At 45.4% G+C, this 24,448-nt stretch overlaps 1 protein-coding gene and 1 long non-coding RNA gene across 5 annotated transcripts in view; one reads left to right on the top strand and one right to left on the bottom strand.

Moving 5' to 3' along the window:
• Nucleotides 1–20,648, top strand: part of HIF1A (hypoxia inducible factor 1 subunit alpha) — a 355,909-nt gene extending 335,261 nt beyond the window's left edge. For all 4 annotated transcript variants that reach the window (XM_069207397.1, XM_069207395.1, XM_069207394.1 and 1 more), the window contains one exon: nt 19,281–20,648. In XM_069207397.1, coding sequence (XP_069063498.1) covers nt 19,281–19,432 — 152 coding nt within the window. In that variant the 3' untranslated portion in view covers nt 19,433–20,648. The remainder of the gene's footprint in view (nt 1–19,280) is intronic.
• Nucleotides 1–24,448, bottom strand: part of LOC138259565 (uncharacterized) — a 142,510-nt gene that overhangs the window by 72,269 nt on the left and 45,793 nt on the right. The window lies entirely within an intron of this gene.

Here is a 24,448-nt window from a genome sequence, read left to right as displayed (position 1 = left end):
GATTTTGCAGTTAAGTTCGTTCACAAGTAATTACTCTGTACAGTAATTTTTAAACCCCCCCCCCCCCCAGAAGTTGATGTAATAAGTTCATGATGTATGCCAGCAAAATAACATTGTTGGCATAATTGTGCAGACTTTAGGTACACTATACTATAGCCTAAGGCTGGTCATCAAGGTAATACATAATCTCATTAAATAGAATTGGTGCCAGCAGGGATCCTTGTCTGATCCAAGTTTCAACCCTAAAGCTGCAGGTTACTTCTCTCCCGTTCTCATAATGAACATGTGCCAAGCTACTGGGTGATAATTGGGTCAATTAGACCTAAAATAATATGTTTAAGAATGCTTTAGTCGTCTTCTAGCCACAGTATCAAAAGAAGTCGTAAAGTCAAGGAAGGCCAAGAAAAGCCTTTCTTTTCTTCCTGAGGGGTACATATTTCATAATAAATATTAGATGAAGGCACTGCCCTGTGGTGTCTAAATCCTTTTTAATTCCAGCCTGACCATTGACTAGAATATCACCATCACCTATGGAACTTTGGAGTCTGATAGGTAAGATACCAAAAATCTATTCAAACCCATTGAAGAAAGAGATGAGGCAATAACTGCCTAGATTCATCGTATTACCCATCTGATAGAGACTTTTAGTTGCTTATTCTTTATCTTAAAATATTTCCCCAGGTGTCAGAATGGATCCAGAAATTTTTGAGCAATCCCCTTTCGTGCCAGTAGGTGCAGTTGTTCAGCTCCACATGACGGTGTCTGCACTGGAATTATATAGGTGCCATCCAAGCATGCTGTCCCCTCCTCCTTTTCCACACCATCAGCACAGATCCAGAGGAGCAGGCCTCAATCAATTTAAAATTGAAATCAACCCCCCCCCCCCCCCCCCCCTCCCACACACACACACAAAAGCTCGACCAGTGCGCCTTTTTTCTAGATTTTTTAACTATGTTCCCAAAGAAACTGACCAGTTTCAAGCCTTCTTGTGGGGCCTGTTACAGGCAAATATTTGAGACAGACCCCCACATGGAGTCAATGGGGCCTGGAACAGGACCACGACTCCACAGCCTGTATGGATGGCACATGCCAACCCATCCGCAAGCAGGCCATGGTGCTTCTGGCTGCATGCCACACTACTATGTGCTGCTCCAGGCCCTGTTCATGCAGGAGTTGGTGCTCTTTCCCCCAACCCCCCCTCAAAATCGTTCACCCCAATCATAGTTGCAATCCCAGACTACTTCAGTTAAGTCCCACAAGAAGTAGTCTGAGAATTTAAAGTGCTCTTCGACTTCTCCGTGTCAGTCCTTTTCATCGTACAATGCAAGGGAATGACACGATAAATCCAGGCCCTACACTGAAGTTGTTCCTGTGGAGCGGTGCAAGGAAATGGCTCCCTGTTGCAGTTACCCCCCACTTTTTGCCTGATACTGATGCTGACTTGACTGAGAAGTGTGCTGGGACCCTGATAACCAGGCCCCAGCACCAGTGTTCTTTCACCTAAAATGTACCATTGTTTCCACAATTGGCACACCCCTGTCACACAGTAAGTCCCTTGTAAAAGGTACCAGTGGTACCAAGGGCCCTGTGACCAGGGAAGGTCCCTAAGGGCTGCAGCATATGTTGTGCCACCCGCAGGGACCCCTCACCTAACACATGCGCACTGCCATTGCAGATTGTTTGTGTCGGTGGGGAGAAAAAGGCAAAGTGGACATGGCATCACCCTCAGGATGCCATGCACACAAAATGCTGCCTGTGGCATAGGTAAGTCACCGCTCTAGCAGGCCTTACAGCCCTAAGGCAGGGTGCACTATACCACAGGTGAGGGCATAGCTGCATGAGCAATATGCCCCCACAGTGTCTAAGTCTATTCTTAGACATTGTAAGTACAGTGTGGCCTTACGAAGTATATGGTCTGGGAGTTTGTCAAAAACAAACTCCACAGCTCCATAATGGCTACACTGAATACTGGGAAGTTTGGTATCAAACTTCTCAGAATAATAAACCCACACTGATGCCAGTGTAGGATTTATTAAAAAATGCACACAGAGGGCATCTTAGAGATGCCCCCTGTATTTTACCCAATTGTTCAGTGCATCACTGACTGGTCTGTGCCAGCCTGCTGCTGAGAGACGAGTTTCTGACCACATGTGGTGAGGGCCTTTGTGCTCTCTGAGGACAGAAACAAAAGCCTGCTCTGGGTGGAGGTGCTTCAGACCTCCCCCCTGCAGGAACTGTAACACCTAGCAGTGAGCCTCAAAGGCTCAGGCTTCGTGTTACAATGCCCCAGGGCACTCCAGCTAGAGGAGATGCCCGCCCCCTGGACACAGCCCCCACTTTTGGCGGCAAGTCCAGGGGAGATAATGAGAAAAACAAGGAGGAGTCACCCACCAGTCAGGACAGCCCCTAAGGAGTCCTGAGCTGAGGTGACCCCTGCCATTAGAAATCCTCCATCTTGATTTTGGAGGATTCCCCCAATAGGAATAGGACTGTGCCCCCCTCCCCTCAGGGAGGAGGCACAAGGAGGGTGTAGCCTCCCTCAAGGACAGTAGCCATTGGCTACTGCCCTCCCAGACCTAAACACCCCCCTAAATTCAGTATTTAGGGGCTCCCCAGAACCTAGGAAACTAGATTCCTGCGACCTGAAGACTAAGGACTGCTGACCTGAAGCTCTGCAGAGAAGACGGAGACACCAACTGCTTTGGCCCCAGCCCTACCGGCCTGTCTCCCCAATTCGAGAAAAACTGCAACAGCGACGCGTCTCCCAGGGTCCAGAGACCTCTGAAGCCTCAGAGGACTACCCTGCATCTAAAAGGACCAAGAACTCCCGAGGACAGCGGCCCTGTTCCACAAAGACTGCAACTTTGCAACAAAGAAGCAACTTTTAAAGACAACACGTTTTCCGCCGGAAGGGTGAGACTTTCCACTCTGCACCCAACGCCCCCGGCTCGACCTGCGGAGAACCAACACTACAGGGAGGACTCCCCGGCGACTGCGACCGTGTGAGTAGCCAGAGTTGACCCCCCTGAGCCTCCCCCAGCGACTCCTGCAAAGGGAATCCTGAGGCTACCCCTGACCGCGACTGCCTGGTTCAAAGAACCCGACGCCTGGGGAACACTGCACCCGCAGCCCCCAGGACCTGAAGGATCCGACCTCCAGTGCAGGAGCAACCCCCACTGTGGCCCTCTCCCTTGCCCAGGTGGTGGCAACACAGAGGAGCCCACCCCCCCGCCCCCCTTGCCTGCCTGCATTGCTGAAGAGACCCCTGGGTCTCCCATTGCAACCTATTGCACACCCGATGCCTGTTTGCACTCTGCACCCGGCCGCACCTGTGCCGCTGAGGGTGTCCTTTTTGTGCGGAATTGTCTGAGTGTGTGTTCCTCATTTATTGCTTGTGTGTGTACAACAAATGCTTAACACTACCCTCTGATAAGCCTACTGTTCGACCACACTACCATAAAATAGAGCATTCAAATTATCTCTTTTTGCCACTATCTTACCTCTAAGGGGAACCCTTGGACTCTGTGCATGCTATTTCTTACTTTGAAATAGTACATACAGAGCCAACTTCCTACAAGCGGACACTGGACTCTGGGTCCGCTCAGTGTTTTTCCAATTTTCCCAGAGTGACCCCGCCCAGCTTTTTGAGTTTTATGAGGCCATCAGCCTCATTTTAGGCAGTCAAACCCCTCTGGAGTACTTTTGGGCCCCATAGGTTCAGAAGAGATTCCGCCTGGGACTCTACCGGCACATCTGCCTTCAGCGCCAGTCGGGCCCTCTGGATCTGTTGGTGGATCCAGATTGGCCCGGACCCTAATTTTGCAACCCCTGGAGTTTAATCCAGTGGTGCCATTCCCATCCGTGCAGAACCCACTGTGATGCCTGACTAGGACACAGATCTGTGCATGCATCACCCACTGTCTGTACTGCCGCTGACCAGACCCACACGACCTGAATTGGAGAGACTGTTCCCTGAAAGGCTCTCTGAAGAACATGAATGGAAAAGATCTTGGATCCTAATGGCTATTCTGACCACCTAGCATAGTCCATGGCCGATGACACATGGTATGAGTACCAGGCTGATGACACTGACCTCCTCTCTCCTCCAACACTGGCTCCGGAGGAAGGGGCTTCCTTTGCAGTGGTGGTCCGGAAGGCGGCTGAGGTCCTGAACTTTCAGCTGCCCATGGTTGAGGTCAAGCTCAATGTCTTGACAGAAGTGCTTCAGCCTGGATTATCCCTTTTGGAACCCCTACTCCCCATTAATGAAGCCCTCTTGCTTGGGCCTTTCCCTTCCAGCAGTCTGGGGCTGCAGTCTGTGAACACTATAATCTTATTGGGTTGTTCCCAAACTTTGTGGGATATGGTTGCTTAAGTGCTGCCTGTTGTCTCAGCCATACTCTCCCAAGCCATTGCTGACCGGAGAGATGAGGCAGAGTTTGTGATAAGATGCAGATTGGATACGACCTACTTGCAGAGCCATTGCTGCCACTGTGGTACTCCATCGTCATACCTGGCTGAAGACATCTGGCTTTTCAGAGGATTTCAAGGAACCCCCTATGGAAATGCTGTTCGAAGGGGCTCACTTTGTTTTTGTGACAAGGCGGATTCAGCACTTGAATGTTTCAAAGACAGTAGGGACTTGGCTAGGTCATTGGGGCTCACCATGGCCCGCCACAGTCATGGCTATCAGCTGTATCCTTTTTGCCCCTACCACTAGTTCTTTTGTGGCTGCGAACATGGCTCCCACAAGCCTCATGGGAACCATTGCAAGAGGTTGAGCCAACTCACCCCTGCTCCCTGGCAGCTGCAACCTCAAAACCTCTTTAATTTACCCTCCTACAATCATGGGCACCTGGTTGAAGGCAGGATTTGGCCTACCTACTCCAATGATGGGAAATCACTTCGGAAAAATGAGTGCTTCAGATTGTCCAGTGCGGCTATGCCTTACCTTTCTAACAGACCCCACTACCTTTGCCACCATCCATCGATAGGCTGACCACCTCCCGCTCTTGACCAAAGGAGAGGTTTCGAGGGTGCCCGCATCAGAAGTAGGTTGTGGTTGCCTTTCCTGCTACCTTTCCTGCATCCTTTCTGGTGCAGAAAAAAGATGGAGGCCTCTGTCCTACGCTAGAAGTACGCACTCTCCTAATTCCTAAAAAAGGAAAAATCCAGAATGCTCACTTTCAGGTTCTGTCTGTCATCTTTCCTGGAGGCTAGATGGTAGCGCTGGACTTGCAGGATGGCTGCTTCATATCTGCGTCATGCCTGCCCACCGGCATTACCTGCGGTTCACAGTAGGTCAGGAGCACTGTTAGTTTGCTGTGCTCCCTTATTGGCCTTACCAGCGCCCCCTGGGTACTTCCAGAAGTGATGGCATTGGTTGCAGCACATCTGTGGAAGTCAGGGGTTCCAGCGCTCCCCTACCTCGACGACTGGCTGTTTAGGACGAGATCACCCCAGGCATTTGTATCCCAGCTCCTGACTACAGCAGACCACCTACATTCGCTGAGGTTCACCATCAACATGCAGAAGTCACACCTGGCTCAGTTTCAGATGGATCTATTCTGGATACAGTGGAGTTTCAGCCTGATCATCCGGACCAGAGTCTAGTATATTCTGGCTGTGGTCTTGATGTTTCAGCCGCTATCACGCATTCCGGCGAGAGTGACTAAGAGGCTGCTGAGTCTCATACCCTCCTATATCCTGCTGGTAAAACATGCCCTAAGGCATATGTGGGCTCTGCAGTGGTATTTGAAGTTCGAGTGGGCACAGCATCAGGGGAATCTCTACGGAGGTCCAGATATCATACGGGACTGCAAAGATCTGCAAGGGTACTCATGGACCACAGTTGGGTCTGTGGCAGGTATATCTCTTTCCCATCCGGAGCGCACAGTAGTGGCATGCACCACTTCTGGGTTGGGACAGTTATCTGGGAGAGGTGGCAATCAGAGTACACTGGTCTCCAACAGAGACTCAGCTCCATGTCAGCATGTTGGAACTGCAAATGATTCGACTGGCATTAAAAAACTTTCTTCCTTCCATCAGGGGAAGGCTAGTTCAGGTGTTCACGGACAACACCGCCACCATGTAGTATTGCAACAAGCAGAGAAGGGTGGGGACATAGACCCTGTGTCAAGAGGCCCTGCGTCTCTGGACATTGCTTGAACGAAGACATTTTTCTGGTGGATTAACATCTTGCAGACTCTTGGAACACCAGAGTAGATGAACGCAGCTGTCGATGCCTCACCGATCACAAATGTCTCCATCCAGATGTGGTGCACTGTCTATTCAGAAATTGGGGAGAAACTTAGATCTATTTGCAACCTCCAAAAACGTGCAATGTCAGCACTTTTGTACACTGGAGTTTCCAAAGGAGATCTTGCTCAGAGATGCATTTCGTCTCATGTAGAGCTCAGGACTTTTCTGCCCTTGATTGGCACCAGCCACCACCAAACTCTACCCTACCATGCACCCACAAACGCACATACCTTTTTCCCCTGATAAGCTGGTCGTTAGGACCAGTGCCTCCTTCTTACCAAAGGTGGTTACTCCTTTTCTTGTTAGGCAGAATATTGCACCTGCCTTCCCTCCAATTCTACAGAGGAAGAGGTCTTCACCCTCTGGACCCAAAAAGAATGTTGTCATTTTACATCAATCATACCACAAAACTTTTGACTGGACTATCACCTGTTCGCTGGTTTTACGGCTGCAAAGAAAGGCAAGGCAGTTCACAAGAGATCCACTTCCAGAGGGATTGTCCTCTGTATTAAAATATGAAACACAATGGCTTAGAAGCAGCCCCCTGAGGGGGAACGCATTCCACCAGAGCTAAAGCTGGGATCACTGGGCTAGCTAGAGTAGTCCCAACTCTGGACATCGGTCAGGTGACTTTGTGGACATCGCTGCACACATTTGTTTAACACTTATGCTTAGACATTCAGGTCTGGCATTATGGTCATTTAATCTGTTCTTTCCTCCAGGACTTCGTAATGTAACAGTCTGCAAACCCACCTCCCTAGAGAGATTGCTTTGGCATCTATTATAAAGTGAGGAATCTGTGGTTAGAAGTCTGTCAGTGAACAGATTATTTACATTCGATAATGCCTTATCTGGTTGAGACTATCTAGCTGCAGATTCCGTACAGATTCTCCCAACCTCCCCATTCTGTGAACTGTATATGTCACATTGAAGAGATCCTTCAGGACCTCACATTGGTCATTCTACCTCAGTTTGGCTTTGTTATTCTAGTGTGGAAAGCCAGTCATGAACTGAGGTCAGCGTGCTAGAGTGGCACCTTTATATAGGCATTACTCGCATCATTTCTGACATAGGCACCATGATGTGGAGCAGAACAATGTCAGCGTACAAGGGGATTGCTTCAAAAGTTCTCGATTCGGTCTGACACCAGGAGAATATTCTGAGGTAAGGAACCTGCGGTTAGATATTAGTCTCTACCAGATAAGGTGTAGCATAAGGTAACTCATTTGTTCTTTACTTCTCTCCTACACTTTTAGCTGTCTTTTGCCAAAAACCTATTGTCTGTAGTACAATAAAGTGTATTTGTGCTTTGCGTCAGCCCCCTGCTCTTGACTGAATGGCTTTCTTGTCTATCTTATGTCCTGGCTTCTTAATTGATGGCTTTCTAGACTTTGTCCTGCTTCTGGAGCATTTATTTACCATGTTTTTATAGATGACTTGTATCCTTCCACTACTTACATTAAAAAAGAAATGCTATTTTTCTTTCTTGTTGATCATTTTATGGTAGTGCTTGTATTTTCTTGCTTTCTCTACTGTGTACTGCTTCTCCTTCCACATCCCAAGACCCCATGTTTCTCTCCCACATTCAGGCTTGTCTATCGGTTCCCCCACCCCACTCTCGCTTTTTTTGTTTTTGTTTTTTTTTAAACGTCTTGCGCCTCCTGCTCCACTTGCCCTCCTGCTGAAATTCTGCTGCATTTTGATGGATATCTCTGATCACAGATTTCTCAAATATAGAATATTTCCCAGCAACACACTGAAGCTTGACAATTTTCATGCAAGCCTGTAGGTGGTGTCTTGGAGCGCCACGTTGACGCCTCAGCCCCTGAAAGTGACCAAGCAGAGCCACATATAAGCCCCACCACTGTGTACTGACTTAAATTCTCTGTCAATTCCAACTCCCATCCAGAGCTCTGCTCTAAATGTCAGTCTTCAGACAACATTAAAAAAAAACTCTCATTGTGTGGCAGAGAACAGTGTCCCCACCGAAAACTACAGGTTTCATGCCAAGGCAGCAGGAAGCAAATGTTGGTCATGGATCCACACATGGTGTGTATTTGGTGTCTTGGCTCAATCCACTACAGTAATATGATCAATGTGCCCTAATTCACCATAGGGCCATTCAAGACCAGGAGGTGAAGCTGTACATCGCCAACCATAAGAAAAAGTTGCTGCCATCATACAGGTTTCAGTCAACTGTGCGGGCTCGGTCCAGGTTGTGAAACTGTTCCTGTGACTGGTTCACCTTAAGATATTGAACAGGAAGTGCACAAAGTACAAATCCGAGCACAGAAATGTTAACTGGGACTTGATCCTGAACTGCCACTCAGGTTCCAAATATAAGGTGCAAGTAAATCAAGATATGTCACACTTCTTTGAGTTCACAAGCCATGGAGCTCATAGCTCAGCTGATCCTGACTCTCCCCAAACTTCCCTGGCCATTGTAGACCCTGCAGCAAACTGAAACCATGCTGCAAATCTTCAGTGGATTTCCAGTTCCCTTTAGCACACCTCCAAGCCCCTTGGGACCACAATGAGGCTCCAATTGCGCTGGCAGTGGGTGCTCCCCCTTACACATCTGTCTCCGTGGACCCCTCCCTACCGGCTCCAGAGACTTCCACACTGTTTCCCAAATCCAATAGGCAAGCTAGTGTCAACACTCATGTCAGCCCCCAAAGGAATAACTTCCCAAGCTTAAACAGTGCCAAACTATGAGATCAAGAAAGCACAACCAGCTATGTAGCCTGACGCTAACCCTAGTGCCTCGTCCGTCACACAAGTATCAGCAGACCCTTCATTCTACTTGTTTGTCTCTCACTAATCCTGTGCCTGAACAGGGGGACACTCCATCAAACTGATGATGACGTTGAGGGTGATGCCTTGCTTTCCCTCACATTATACTGATGATGCCTTATAACATACTTACCCAGAAACAGATATGGACCTGGCACTGGGCACACCAGCTGAGGCAAGGTTTAGATTTCCTCATTAAGCACCATACTCCTGAACTGAATGGCTCATTGTACACGTTCCAACCAGCAAGCATATAATCTTCACTCATTACGACCAGTTCCCCTGGATAGAGAATCCAAGAGGATCAATGCTTTTTGCAAGCAAATGTTTTTTTCTCCATAAACATAATCTGTTTATTAGGGCCCTATACGCATGCCTTATGGAGCATAGCTAGTGAGATCTTGCTGGGGTTCCTGGCAGACCTTATGGCCTTGGCTCAGAGAATCCATGATTAGCAGAACACAGCAAAATAATCTACACACTCTTGAACCCCAAGGATTGCATAGGCAGAGCAGTTGGTGCCAGTTTTGTGCTCTGCAGACTCTTCTGGATGAGGATGACTAGATGCTGTGGGCGTGTTCAGGCGCTGCTGATGGATATGCACTTTGCTAGGTCTCAGCCGTTTACGAGAACGCACGCTCTGCGCTGGAATGATTTAAAGCTAGTATAGCCACAGCTATTCCCTTGGGGCTTTTGACTCCTGCAGAAATATTCCTCCTTCAGTTCCACAGATTTATAGGCTACACCAAGGGGTTAGCCTACGCAACAGTCTTAGCCAGTGATGCAGCAGACACCCTAGTCGTTTTGGGACTCTCGATGCTAGACTGGCAGCCAACGGACAGATCAATAAGAGTATCAGTCCACCAACTCCCTCTCTCCAATACTACATGGGCCATAAGCCATTACGTTTATCCCTATGCAGTTCATGCCCAAATGGTGGGAGGCAGGATTTATCATTCCATCCCAGGTTAGTGATTCATCATGTCCAACAGATTAGCCTTTCAGATTATTCAAAGGATGCTGATTTTCATTTCCTCCCCCACCCCACATTCCTCTCTGCAACAGAACGAATTTTGGAGGCGCATCGGTCTATCCTACTGCAGGAGGAATATCTCTTCTCCAAGGATGCAATTTGAGAGTTCCAAGCTCAGAAACAAGAGGGCTGGTATTCATGCTATTTCCTCATCACGATGGATCGGATCATCAGCCCTGTACTGGGCCTTCAACTTCTAAATGCCTTCCTTGTGAAGGACAAATTCAGAATGTTCACGTTGACTTACTGTCTACTCAGGATTCACAAGAATGATTCAGTGGTGCCCTTGGACTTGCAGCTAGTGTATGTTTGAGGCATGTGTGGCTGTAGATACACATAATCCCGCCATCTTGTCCTTGAAGTCTGCAAATTGTTTTTCTTTGATAGTCTGAGTTATAGTGGCTCCTTCCCTTGCTGGTAATGTGCATGGGCATCGACTACATTGTTACATTGTTTTCTTCCACCATCAGGTTCGAATCTGTGCTCCTCTGCTCAACTTTCTACGCTGTTGTCTATTTTCCTATTACTGTCGGTATCGTTTTGATTACAGATCTTTACTGTAGTTGACTGTATCAATGTCAAATTCGTCCGGACGACTCAAGTCAGCTGTTGCCCCATTGGACCTGTGCCCTTGGCATTCGACTTTCACGTTCCCTACCAGAAATGTTCACTCAGTGATGGAACAGACGCCTTTCAGTTTTTGTCCTTTTTGCTGTGCCAAGTTGGAGATCAAAGAGCTTGCTGCTTAGTCTTGATATAGAACCAAGGATGCTCTATACCTCTTAGGCTCATAGGATCCAAAACAGGAGATACAGGCCCATCCATCTGCTGCTGACAAGGGCACCTTCTTTCCTGAAGGCAGCTCCAGTTCTGACATGGAGATACAAGAGTACTGTTTCCCTGCCCCCTCCACCCGAAACACAGCACACTTCTACAAAGAGTCACCTTCCTACCCCTAATTGACCTGACAGTGTTGAGCCACCTCTGCCTCCAGCCCATGGGCGGCACCAGTCAGCTGTTTTGGATACACTCCAGCCTCGGCATCCCAAAAACAGCATTAACAAGATGTCTCCTGACCAAATGCCTACTCCTTCAAACTCCAGCAGACCCTCTTAGTCGAAACACCAGTCGAACACAGCACCACAAATTTCTGTTGGAATCTACATCAGAGCTGAAAACGTATACCTTTTCGAAGCACCTTTTGGAGCCGGTGAAACATGTGCTGGAGTTTTCTGACCGTGAGTTGAACTCATGCCAAAAGCAAATAATGATACACCCAGACGCTGACCATATCATTGTGAAACCTCCTAATTCAGAGGCACAGCTGGCAAAAAGACAATTCTCTTTTGAGTAAGCCTTGGAGGTTCCCATTCCTACAAAGAAAAAGGAAGACAAAGCTGCTGGTCCATTACATATCAGCCTACCACCATTGCCTACTCTGCAACACACTCCATCACCACTTTTCACCTGTTCATGCCACAGCACTCACTTAAAGGTTCCCTACATTCATACACAGGGGATTTTGTTTGAGGGGGGGGGAGGAATCTGTATTTCCTTGGGAGTCGTATGATGCAGATCCACCAGAAAATACAGATCCAGCTCGCTATCCAGCCAACACCTCCTTTCCCCGATGACCCTACCACCTACCATGACCTCATAGGTAGGGCAGTTACATTCCACCAGGTTCCTCCGCATACAGAGCCTGTAGAAGATGATTTGTTTTAATTTGAAACATTCTACTCATTTGGGACAGTATCTGCTAATGTTAAAAGGAATGCACAGAGACACACACAAGGTACTTTCAGTGATCCTGTTAGGTCCAGGCTCATCACACCCAGGGTAGATTAAAAAAGTACAAACCATCACCTGTCGACCCTACACATAGCAAAGGGCAACTTCCACCCGCTTCCTTAGTTGTGACCACATCCTATAGAAGGGCTAACTCACAAACATCTGGTGACACACCCTCCACCAGATAGAGAGAGCAAGAAAATAGACGCAGCAGCTAAAAAGGTTGCTGCACAATCTGCTAACCATTGAAGAATTGCAAACTCCATTGTACTTTTATCAAGTTATGACGGTCCCACTTGGATGAGATGGAGGAGATCCTCCATCATCTCCCAGAAGAACAGAAAAAGAGAGCTTATCTGATTGCCTCTACGAGAAAGCTCATATCCAATGCTCCAGTATCCCGTCGAGGATCGACGTCGAGAGCAGGTACGGCGCCCACATGTTTGCCGTTTAAGTCTAGCTCTTATGTCGCACAAACATCGTCCCATGACGTCAAGGACTCCAGACGCACAACGTCAAGGGGTGTGTTGACGTCGGTGGACGATGCCCAGACGAAGGAAATGTCCCCGTCGGTACATCGACGACGGGAGAGGTCAACATTGAGGACACCGAAAACTTCTAAAAGGAGAAGGATTTATTCCTCGTTGGAGTCACAGCGTTCCAGAGAAGTTTCTCCTTCACTGGTTCTCCTTCCTTCATCTCCGTCTACTCCTCAGACTACCTCTCCACCTCCAGCTGCAACTGCGCATTCTCAAGATCTGCGTGCTCCATTGCCAGCTTCTCTGCTGCTCCAGACACCTACATCACTTCTGGTGCCTCAAGCACTGAGCATCACTCCAGCTTCCAGACCGCGATCAAGTCTGCACCACCGTTCACATCATAGCTATCCTGCATCTGGCCGTTCTACAATGAGATCAAGACACTTGTCACAGATCGTGACAAAGGTCAAAGTCATGTTCTTTCCAACATTACCACGGAGACTCCTCATAGTCTACCAGAGACTATTCACCTACTCTGACTTGCCTCAACCTCATACGTTCCCAGTGGACGACTTAGTCCGAGGCACAGCAAAACTTAACTTTCACTGTCCCAACACCAACTACTTCAGGCATTTTTGAAACACTACAGCAACATTCGTCCTCAAGACCTTTACTTCCTCTGGTACCGGGTCTTCTACAACCTGCCATGTAAGTCTTCCTTACACCGGCCACAACAAAGTCTGCTCCTTCCAGACTGTTCAAGTACCGTCCTCCGGAACAAGACCCTTTGTTTCTGCGCTCCGACTCTCCCCCTGATTCAGTGGTGATCCTGGCAGCCCATAAATCTCACGCCACTTCTCTGTCTGCTACCTCTCCACTGCACAAAGAGAGTAGAAAGGTGGATTCAGCAGGCTGCAAAGTATGTAGTTCTGCAGCAACATCCATAAAAGCAGCAGCCCAGCAGCCCTCTTGGGAAGATACGGAAAGAGGATTTTTTTTTAGAGATTGCACAAGAAGGTGCTATGGTTTCCACCCAGGTCATTAGTGCAGCAGCAGACTCATCCTTGCTCTCGGCACCTGCATACTGCCATGGGATATCCTTAAGGAGGCATGCCTGGCTACGTCTTGTGTCCATAAAGCCAGACGCTCAGCACTGTTCGGCTCTCATGCCGATGATGAAATGGCAAGAATGAAGGCAGACCTGCACATTTTGAAAGCAGTAGGTCTTGAAAAATCTAAAGACCCAAGATCCTTCTGTCTCTTTCGGCACCACTACCTTTCTCAGAGGGTTCAAATCCCTCAGGGGATGTCTAATAGATCTCAGCAGCAGTTCCAAAAAGCCTATCAGGAAACAACAAAGAGGATGAGCGGCACACCAGCCTACTCGGAGTACTCGTCAACAACCAGCCGCAAAACCCTGAAAGCCTTCTTCTCCCGAGTCCGTTAACCACTCCGGTGGGGGGAAGCATCAGCAATTACTTGACAGTGGCAACGAATTACAACAGACACTTGGGTATTAAACGTTGTGCAGAATGGGTATTGTCTCAGATTTTCCACTCTACCGCCAAGTATTCCGCCAAGGGCAACCACTTCTAATCTTACCCTCCTAAAGGCAGAAGTTTCCATATTGCTAGAAAATAAACTAATAGAACCAGCTCCTCTCAACCAGAGAGGAAAAGGCATTTATTCAAGCTACTTTCTCGTCCCAAAAAAGGAATTCAGATCAATTCTAGACCTGAAGGTTGCCAACCATTGCATCAAAAAGGAAGAGTTCAGGATGCTGGCCCTACACCAAATATATCCCCAAATTCACCAAGGTGACTGGCTTTGCTCTGTCGACCTAAACGACATCTACTTTCATATGCCCATTGCGAACAAACATCAAAAGTTCCTGTGATTTGTGGTGGGGCAACAACACTATCAATACACTGTCCTTCAATCTGGTCTCAAGTCAGCTTCCAGAACTTCCTCCAAATGCATGGCTGTCGTAGCAGCACATCTTCGAAGGCACCGAATATTTGTCTACCCATATCTGGACGACTGGCTTATCAAGGCAGCCACCTTTCCAGAAGCCCAGCAGCACTTCAGTTGGACATGCGATCCTATGTATCAGCTAGGTCTTCATGTCAGTTTTCTCAAGTCCATGACAAAATCTGTCCAGAGACTGCACTACTTAGGAGCTACCATAGACATGCTGCAGGGAGAAGTGTATCCTTCGCCCCAGTTTCCTAATTTCTTGCCTCCATGCCCTCCTGCATTTGCCCAATTCCCAACGTTCACCTCTACATGCGACCTATCCAGGAGTGCCTGGAGGACCAATGGAATCAACAGATGGGAAACTGGGGAGACAGAATCAGTCTATCCACCAATGAAATCGAATCCCTCAGTTGGTGGTGCTCTCCAATCAATCTGCAACAAGGAATGCCTTTTCGTCCACATGCTCTGTCTCAGACCATCATGACTGATGCGTCTATCCTCAGGTGGGGAGCTCATATAGATCTCCTACAAATACAAGGTCTCTGGTCTCTAAAGGAAAAGTCTTACCACATCATTCTACTCAAGCTACATGCAGTTCACCTTGCTCTCAAGGCCTTTCTTTCAACACCGACACCCTGCTTGTCCAGACGGACAATACAACCACCATGTATTACCTGAACAAGCAGGGGGTGAACCAAATCCAGAGTCTTGTCTCAAGAGGCCCAGACAATATGGCACTGGCTCCTGGCCAGGAATATAAAGATAATAGCAACTCACTTTCCTGGCACTCAGGACGTACAAGCGGATGCCCTCAGCAGGGTTCTAGACGAAAACCACAAGTGTGTTATGAACAAAGACGTTCAAGATATATTTCACTTGTGGGACACACCTTCTATGGACCTTTTCGCCACAGCGGACAACAGAAAATGCTGAGGGTTCGCCGCCAGATTTTACCATCCAGAATTGCTGGGGAACGTTCTGGGGATAGGCTGGTCGAACAAATTTCTGTACGCCTTTCCACCAATTCCCCGGATCCCAGCAGTTGTAATCAAACTCTCAATGACCTCAGCCAGAATGATCCTCATTGCTCCGGAATGGCCGAGACAGTGGTGGTTCCCGGACCTCCTTCACCGGTCACTCCGACCACATCTCAGTCTTCCATGCCGACCAGACCTCCTGCCGAAATTCGGAGGTCAAATGAGACCCCAATCTCTCCTCCTTGAGTTTGCCAGCATGGCTGCTGAGCTAGTGCAGTATGAGCACTTAAATCTTCCACAGGAATGTGTGGAAATTCTGAAAGAGGCAAAACGGCCTTCCACCCGAGCTGCTTATGCTTCCAAATGGAAGAGATTTTGCATCTGGTGTTCCTCCAAGAAGATGGATCCTGCATCTTGCCAGGAGGATGTCATCCTGTCATATTTGTTACACTTAGCAAAATCTGGTTTACAATTCTCTTCTATTAAAGTTCATCTGGCAGCTTTGACTGCATACAGAAAAGGTCCTTCACAAACCTCTTTCTTTCAGTTGCCAGCCATAAAAGATTTTCTAGAGGGACTAAAGAAAGTGTTCCCACCACTCGGGCATCCTTCTCTACCATGGGAGCTGAACGTGGTTCTTTCACGTCTCATGCATCATCTATTTGAGCCCATACACAAATCATCTCACACAACACTTACTTGTCAATTATGGGCCAGTTCGTACCGGGCTGCCCACCTCTAAACAGTCAATCTTTCAGTGTGTCTCTTGTATTCTTTACTGCTACCAAACAAAGCTCCATCTGGCAGACCAAGAGCACATTCTACCAGAGTCAAGACTGCCTTGTTGAGGAATGTTCTCTGACAGATATCTATAGGGCTGCGACCTGGAAGTCTTTCCACATGTTCACTAAACATTACTATCTTGACGCTGATGCCAGGACAGATGCTCAAGTAGGACAATCTGCTCTCAGGAACCTCTTTGCGGTATAGCGCATTCAAGTATTGTTCGGTCTACTCCTCTGCTGTTTCTGGGATGGGCTTGCTGTTCTATTCAACGCTTATGACTTTACATGGAAATCCCCTACGAGAGAAGGAATAGCTTCTTACCTGTAACTCCAGTACTCTCATAGGGGTATTTCCATGATATTCTTAAGCAACCCTCCCTTCTCCCTGGTGGAGTAGACAAAATAATATCTCTGGTATAACAGGACTCTCAGCGATGACTGCCTACAAAAAGAACTGAGGTAACTGTCACTCTAGGCATGATGGGATACTGGAGAGCTGGCTGTTCTTAAATCCAGTCTCCTTTTTCCTCATTGATAATGGCAGCCTATGGGCTACACTGCCCTGCACTCCATCATTGTTTTGCAATATAAAAAAAGGTTTGTGAAGGATTTTTTTCTCCTAAATTTGCAACTCACTCATGCATTTGAATGCATGTGCCTTAACTTTGTCCTTTTCAAAGCAAACTGGATGAAGAATTTTGGACACTAGCCTTTCCTCTAGGCTGCATATGGACATTATTAAGTGGCTTTGCAGGCCTTCCTGAAGTAAGGCAAACATGAACACTTTAAAAGATATTGGAAAAAGTGCTCTGGGGTCCCCGCGGACGCAACTAGTCAACGCTTATGACTATCATGGAAATACCCCTCGAGAGAACTGGAGTTACAGGTAAGAAACTATTCCTTAACTATGACTAGTGAATTCCAGTGGGTTTTTAATGCATTTCCACTGAACTATAATATCACTTAAATATATATGGGGTTTTTTGGTACACAGTGACAGTTGCCCCTGTGTAGTTATGGTTTTGGCAGTGTTTCAATTGATATGAAATTGAGAACATTTGGCTCCGTAGACAGATTTACACAAAACTTTGTAATCTACCTACTCACTCAACTGTTTGTCATGAAGATATGCCATAGGTGAAAATCTGCTACTACGTGGGTCGAAAATCAAGCAATTTCTAATTTTAGCCCCCATAAGAAACATTGCACACCAACCACTGCAAGCTTAGTATAAAAATGGAACATCTGATAGACTTCTACAGATTACTTGCCTTAGAATTATTGCCAAGCATCGGACTGGATCTGAATTTTTTTTGTGAGCAGTACCCCTGGATGCCAGTAGGTGTTGTCATTCGGCTGTGCGTAGTGTTGTTTGCACCAAAGTGCCAAGTGTGGTGCCCAAATAGACACCACCCTGGCGCATGGACATCAGTTGTTTTCTTTCCGCGCAAGTCAGCGCAGATCCGGAGAGGACTTGCACCCAGTCACTTTTTGATTGACTTTTTTTTTTACCCTTTTGTTGAAGTTTTTTTGAGACCTTATCTCCTGGGGTGGCAGGGATGTCCATGAGGAAGGCTTTCTGACTGATCCACATCTCTGCTCCCTTTGGTGCCTCAAGCACAATCACAACGCTGAGATCTGCATCAGTTGTCGCACAATGCACCCCAAGGCCTTGAGGGAGCAGTCCCGCAAGCTCCTTGCACCTCAACATGCGACGTGCACATTGAGTACATTTGTTCTGAAGATTTGGAGATAAGAATTGTTTTTAAAAAGTTCCTGAGCTGGCTAACCATTCTGTACATCTCTGCTCTTTTATAAAATCATGACTCGCTAGTCCTGTCAGCCACCTTTTGAATTTTTTATCCAAAATGTGATTGGCTGGATTAGGGTTGAAATTATTTTTCCCTTCATTTTGTAATTTGCTAATTTCCCACTGCTGGATGGGGGGAGCAGGGTAAAGTCAACTTCGAGTGGAGCTGAAGGAGTATTGGTCTATCCCATAGGTGACCTGCCCCATGCAGAGGTCCGGATCCACCCGTTGCATACAAAATCCGAGTAACTTCAGAAAGGAAAAAAAAAAGAAAAAAAACTCTGAACACTGCGCACGAGTCACAGCGAACTTGGGAGGGGCCATTTTAAGTGCTGGATTTAACCTATGTTCTTGTGTGTGACTCGTTTTACGGGCAGTGAAGAGGCTCTGGGCCCAAACCTGCTGCCGAACGTGGTTTGAAATTTACCACTTTAAAGCCCACAAGAAATTTTGCACACCGCAAGATGTGATTGGCTGGAGTAGAGCTCAAATAAAATAAATAACTGCCATCAGAATCAAGAGTCACGGCTGACTTACGGGTTTTGTGCCATGAAAAACATTGCCATGCTAAAAGTAAGATCATGGGCACATTTATCGTTCTGCCATTGGCACTAGCTAACAACAAATAGCGATGACCTGGGATTCAGGAATCAAGACCAACCTGATAAAGTTGGCCTTTTGAGAAAGTGTGGCATGGCTTTTCACACGTACGTTGAGTGACGTGATTCAAGCAAGGGATGGGTTTTTGCAAGAACTGACAAACTAGTGGACAGAAGAGTCACAGAATGGATTGCACAATGGGAATGATGGAAGCTGACCTAGAAAAGAAACACATTGAGAATAAGGACAGCAAAGATCTTTCAACTGCCAGGTGAATGAGAAATATGACCTCCCCCACCTGCTGTGTGGAAACTCTGCTCCATGCTCTGAAACACTCAAGTCCCCATCACCGCGACCAAGACCCTTGTAAAAGCACAATGGCAGTCACTGCCAGCATAATTTCCCTGCCGCCCCCACCAATAAATGCACATTACCCACCTTTCAATGTGAGACCATGCCACTAGCGAACTACCCCAGTAATTTAGTTACCTACCACCTAGATACACTTATAGACCATAGTAGCCAAGCCTATGGAGCAAATCGTACAACATGGAAGTTATGCAATACTTTGTGTAAACTTAAGTAGGAGCAAATGACGTTTGTCATGTAACAAAACTTCTTAGTTACCTAGTTCTATTACAGAATGATGTACTTTTTAATGATTTGAATGTTTATGAATTCATTTTTTTTTTTTTTTTTTTTAATTTAAATAACATGGAAGTCTCGATTTTAGATAAAATGCCAACAATAAACCTTTGTTTTCCTCTCGTTTAGATATGACAAGTCGACTTCTTGGGCATTCCGTGGATGGAAGTAAACTACCCCATCTAACCAGCTATGACTGTGAAGTCAACGCACCCTTAAAGGACAGCCGAAATCTGTTACAGGGAGAAGAATTGCTCAGAGCCCTTGATCAAGTTAACTGATCTTTCATCATCCTGCTTTCGGACTCTTTTGAATCATCGATCCCTTCCCTTTAAGGCAGCAGTCTATTTATATTTTCTATACCTGTTCTCAGAGGCCGGGCTACAATTCTGCACTAATTGAGTTAGTTCAGTTCCGATCCACAGACAACCTTTCTTGGCAGTCTTTAAGACCTGAATTTTACCGAATCATTGATGCACATGGATTCTCATTTTTTTTTTTTTTTACACGTTAAGCTGAAACAAACATTTTAAAATCAGCTGTGAATGCACCTTTCATTATCGTTTGGTTAAGGAGTAAATGCTAGATAAAATAGTCAACAGTGAAATATCGACTTAGCTAAAAATGCCGCTTTCCTTACATTAGACTTGTTTTCCACAGTACTGCCCTGAGAAAAGCTCAGTTGCATCAGTTTTCTTTGCAGGAGAAACAATGCTTGCTCACAGTGCATTGTAGCCTCAGTCGCACAATATATATTTTCTTAAGAAAAACAAAAAATACCAGCATTTCTCATGCAATATACTTTGCATTTGTGACTAGTTGTACAAAAAGGAATAAAACTAATCTTATCCATTTGTTTCAGTTTTTGCCTAATAATAATCATGTTAAGCCTGGATGGAGTCTGTCATTGTTAGTCGCACTGTAATGTAAACTATTCTTAAAATGCTGTGTAGTAGATACAGTGGAAAGAGTTTGTCAACTATTTTGAAGTTGGTGACAAGAGAGATTTCAGATGGTGTAGCAGCATTTACAGTCAAATCTCTTCATTTTTAAAGAGATTTACTTTTCTTAAGTATGACGTTTCTGTGCCCCCTCCTCATACCTTACCTGCAGTTGTGAAAATGCATTCTAGTGTTGCATAACCAATATTGAATATAAATGTTCTGCTTACCCTGCGTGGAATATGTGATATTTCAAGCAGATTGTAACAGTTTATGCATTGTTAGGAAAACTGCATAGTACATAATGGAGTTGTTCAGTTTTTGATGTTTTGTTTCATGCACTGTCGCTGTTACTGTTTATTTTTTCATAGAGATTTTAATGACTGAATATATTTTTAGAAAACATTTTGCCATGTATCATCACATCTGGACATCTTCTCCTTTGTACTGTACTAATCGTGCAAATTATTTTCTTTTCATTTTTTCTCTGTTTTTGTGGTTGGATCTAACACTAACTGTATTGTTTTATTACATCAATAAACATACGTGGACCAGGCTACATGCTCCTCAAGCACTTGTTTCACTGGTTTTCTGAATAGTAATTTCATAGATGAGCTTCAGCAGTTTTACAAACTTACAAATAAATGAGTATCCAAAAAAATTACAGAGAGCAAATTTTGGGAGGTAGGAACATAATCTGTTCTCAGAGCTACCCTTTGAGTACACTAACTTTTTCAGTATGAAGTACAGATATTTTGTATATTATGATGGAAATATCAAAAGTGGAAGCTCTGAACTGTGAGGTAATGTTAAGTGCAAATACTCGGATCCCAGTATTTTTTCACTGGAATGACTTGATGGGCTCAAACTTATTGCATCAATTGGGCTGAAAGGACAGAGGCTGTATGTTTCCCTTGAAGTCTAATTTTTGATAACTGTCGAGTTTGTTTTTCTAAAGGGAAGAAAGGCGGGCCTCGAAAAATGCAGTTTTCTTGCACCAGCAAGGCAGGTGAACTTAATAGTCTTAAACTAATTCTCTGCACCTCTTCACACAAAAAAACATCTTCTGAATCAAAAGATTAGTTTTCTCTCCATAAGCCAATTTATATATAAGGAAGGAGTTTTAGAACAGGTCATTCAATATCATACCATGTGTACATCAATTTACGTGCCTCGACATCCTACGTCTGAAAAATCATATACCCTCAAAAAGAAAATATAAATTATTGTCTCAATGTAAAAAAATAAAAAATAAAAAATAATCATCCTTGTTGTCAAGAGATGATCAGTCACTAGAAGATAGGTAGTGATGTCAATATAGGTCAAGAATATCCATGGCATTGAGAAGTACCTTGTTGACACAGACTCCTTCACCAAAGGCTTTGTCATGAAAGCAAAATGTGCCCACAACAGACTTAAATGACCAGTCATCGATAAGAGATCTATCATTGATGATAGAAGATCACCTGAATGGAAATCGAGATCAGCATTGGAATTGCAGATAATTTTATGGATTTAATGAAGATAAAGTGTATTAAAAGTCCTAAGTTGTTATCTACGTCTACTTTGAACCTCACAGATATGAAATCTAATATGATATGGAAAACGTTTTGGGCGAAAATTGGAAAAACACTAATTAGGAGGATTGCCATTCCCAAAAGTGCATCATTCTGCTCTCCCATCATGTTTCTGTTGACCACCAGGAGGTTAATTGGACCATGTCAAAGAACTCCTGCAAACTATCTTTATTATAAATGTAGATGATCTTGTGCAAAATTGGGAGAGCCCCCCAACACACTGCCCCTTTCATTAGTCAGTCTAAGGGGAAAGTCTGAACACCGAACTAGCTGCCCAAATACTAGCCACCCGTGTCCGGTCAGCAGAAACCTGATTCACTTGTGGTTGCATCAGCAAGATACAGGAATATTTATCTCATCACTATCCTGTCTGTTTCCTAAGACAAGTAATCGGTTGTTGCGTTTACAAAGAGAGTGGCATATACATCATCTGCAACATATACTGATAGAGCTGCCAACTCAATAGGAGTTGTGGCAAGGGAAGAAAAATACATGGGTGTCATTTTAGGAAACGCAAATTAAAGCCAAAACACTCCCAGATAACAGCCAGCTTTACACCTAGCCTTAAATACTGACATAACTGCTTCATTGACTAATAGGTTTTTAAGATGACATGTTTATTCTAAAACTATTTTAGACCGAAGGTAAAAGATGCATCCGTCCTGTGATGCCAGTCTTCTGTAGCACACTAATGGCAAACATAAGACATTTTCAAGTCCTCAGTGTGAGCAAGGATGCTCCACTTAAATTGGTATCCATTTTCATGTTTGTAATCCTCCTGTCTTCACTTCCCACAAACAAGCCTACACCTGTTCAGGTCATACTCAACAACTGCTGGGGGGAGGGGGGGGGGAGTACTACAACTCTGTGGCATCATTAGACTCATGACTGGATGATTGCCTTAAGAAAGCAACCACGACACCGCAGAGAGAGAATACATTGAAGTTCATGTGGAAGCTGGCTATTCTTACATGAGCATACACACTGGAATTAGTTACCAAACTACACTCCATACCATCTTTTGAGGAATTTTGCATTTTCCCACCTGAAGATTTAATGTAGGTGAATTCAGTGAGTAAAATCTAGCAGCCATCTAAATCCATTTGCTGCAGTTGGGTAGATTGTCGCCATTATGCAGTGAAGCCACCTCTACATGGTAGGGCACCTCTGTCACATTAGATTGTTTCCCAACCCCTACTGTTAGAATCGGAGATCCACTGGTCTACACCTTACTTACCTTCAGGTTTATGCAGTTCTTTTGGGTGATGCCCCTTATCTGTTTGGGATACCAAATATAGGGCAGCATTCAGGTGCTTGGGGTCTCTCGTTTTCTTGGAAGCAAGAGGCTCTGTGATGACTATATAACTGCAAAATCGTGACAGTGTTTAACATGTTCTGGTGTATTCATTAATCTGAAGAATCTATAAAACATAGCACCTTCTAACGAATGAAGCAACAGTTTGGTGAGCCTCCTAGGTATATCCTAGTAAGAAAGAAAACTGGGCACAGCCCAATGCTCGACTTTAAAAAGTCTTAAATGAACGATAAAGTTAGCGGCAAGTTTGAACACTTACTCATCAGACTCCAGCTGTCGATCTAACCAAAGGACACCAACTTTAACTATATTGTTTGTTGCCTTGCTCCAATTATATATATATAAGAAGATGTTGGTCTCTGCTTAATTAAAGCCTCAAACAGTTTAACTCTATCCTTAGTGATACATATGAAGAGTAGTGTGCCAGTCCCAAAATCCTGCATAAGGGATAGACTTTCACTGAATTTGAGTATTTCATTTCAAAACACTTAATTTTAGAAGTTTCTGACTTTACTTCATGGGATCAGAACTGCCTCAGATCTTGTGCAATTCAGGTAGGATCTGAAGACCCACCTCCATAGAGAACCCTACATCTTCACAATATAGGAATCTCCTCCTCAAAACATCCTGCTTCTTTTTAAACAATTGCAAATCAGAACCCTGGGCGCTCCCCACCCTTGTTCAGCACTCCTTTGCTTCTTGTTGCGTTCGTGCTCTTATGCCATTAGAATCTTTTCTGGATTATTCTGCTATCTAGTGGTTGGGTCAGAATTCTCCACTATTTGTAGTCTTTCTTCTATGTTGATTTTTTTGTTTGTTGGTGGGCGATGGCTGAACACCATTTGGTGCCCCTTTGTGATGTAGTCCTGCTTCCTCCTGATGTTCTCACCTTTGGTCCCCATCTTCAGATTCTTTTTTTCCAGTGTTAGGTCTGGATGTTACCGAAGAGGGCTCCAAAACAAGTAAACTTTTTTTAATTTATTTTTTAAAGAAAAGTGGAAGTTTTCGAAAAGTTTCTTACTGAGAAGCGTCTACTGAAGTAAAATTGTCGACGGGGAGAAGGAAAGGAGAAGGCGACAGAATTTTGCAGCATTTTTATCACATCAGAGGTGAGAATGCCCATTCAAGGGGCCTACAAAATCGGAGTAATAGAGAACACGCCGTTCCAGTTTTGAAAGAACTGCCACCACAAATATGTGCAAAAAGATAAACACAGGGTATGTAACTGCTATTTGCCACTAGACCATGGGAGCCAGGACTGCGTTGCCTTCATTGTTTTCACACCAAAGACACTAAAAGTAAAAGCGAAACAGAGGATGGCCCACCATGCCTTGCAGAGACAGAAGGAAAGTGAGTCCCTGAAAGATCTGGGCCTGTCAAGCAGCGAAGAGAATGACGCAGAGGGAGCAAAACATCAGACAGGGATCGAGACGTCATTGATCTGGAGGAGCAGATACACAAGAA

The sequence above is a fragment of the Pleurodeles waltl genome, chromosome 9, assembly GCF_031143425.1.
Source record: "Pleurodeles waltl isolate 20211129_DDA chromosome 9, aPleWal1.hap1.20221129, whole genome shotgun sequence".
Classification (NCBI taxonomy): domain Eukaryota; kingdom Metazoa; phylum Chordata; class Amphibia; order Caudata; family Salamandridae; genus Pleurodeles; species Pleurodeles waltl.
The sequence above is the reverse complement of the archived record's forward strand: the minus strand, read 5'-3'. Positions and strand labels throughout refer to the sequence as shown.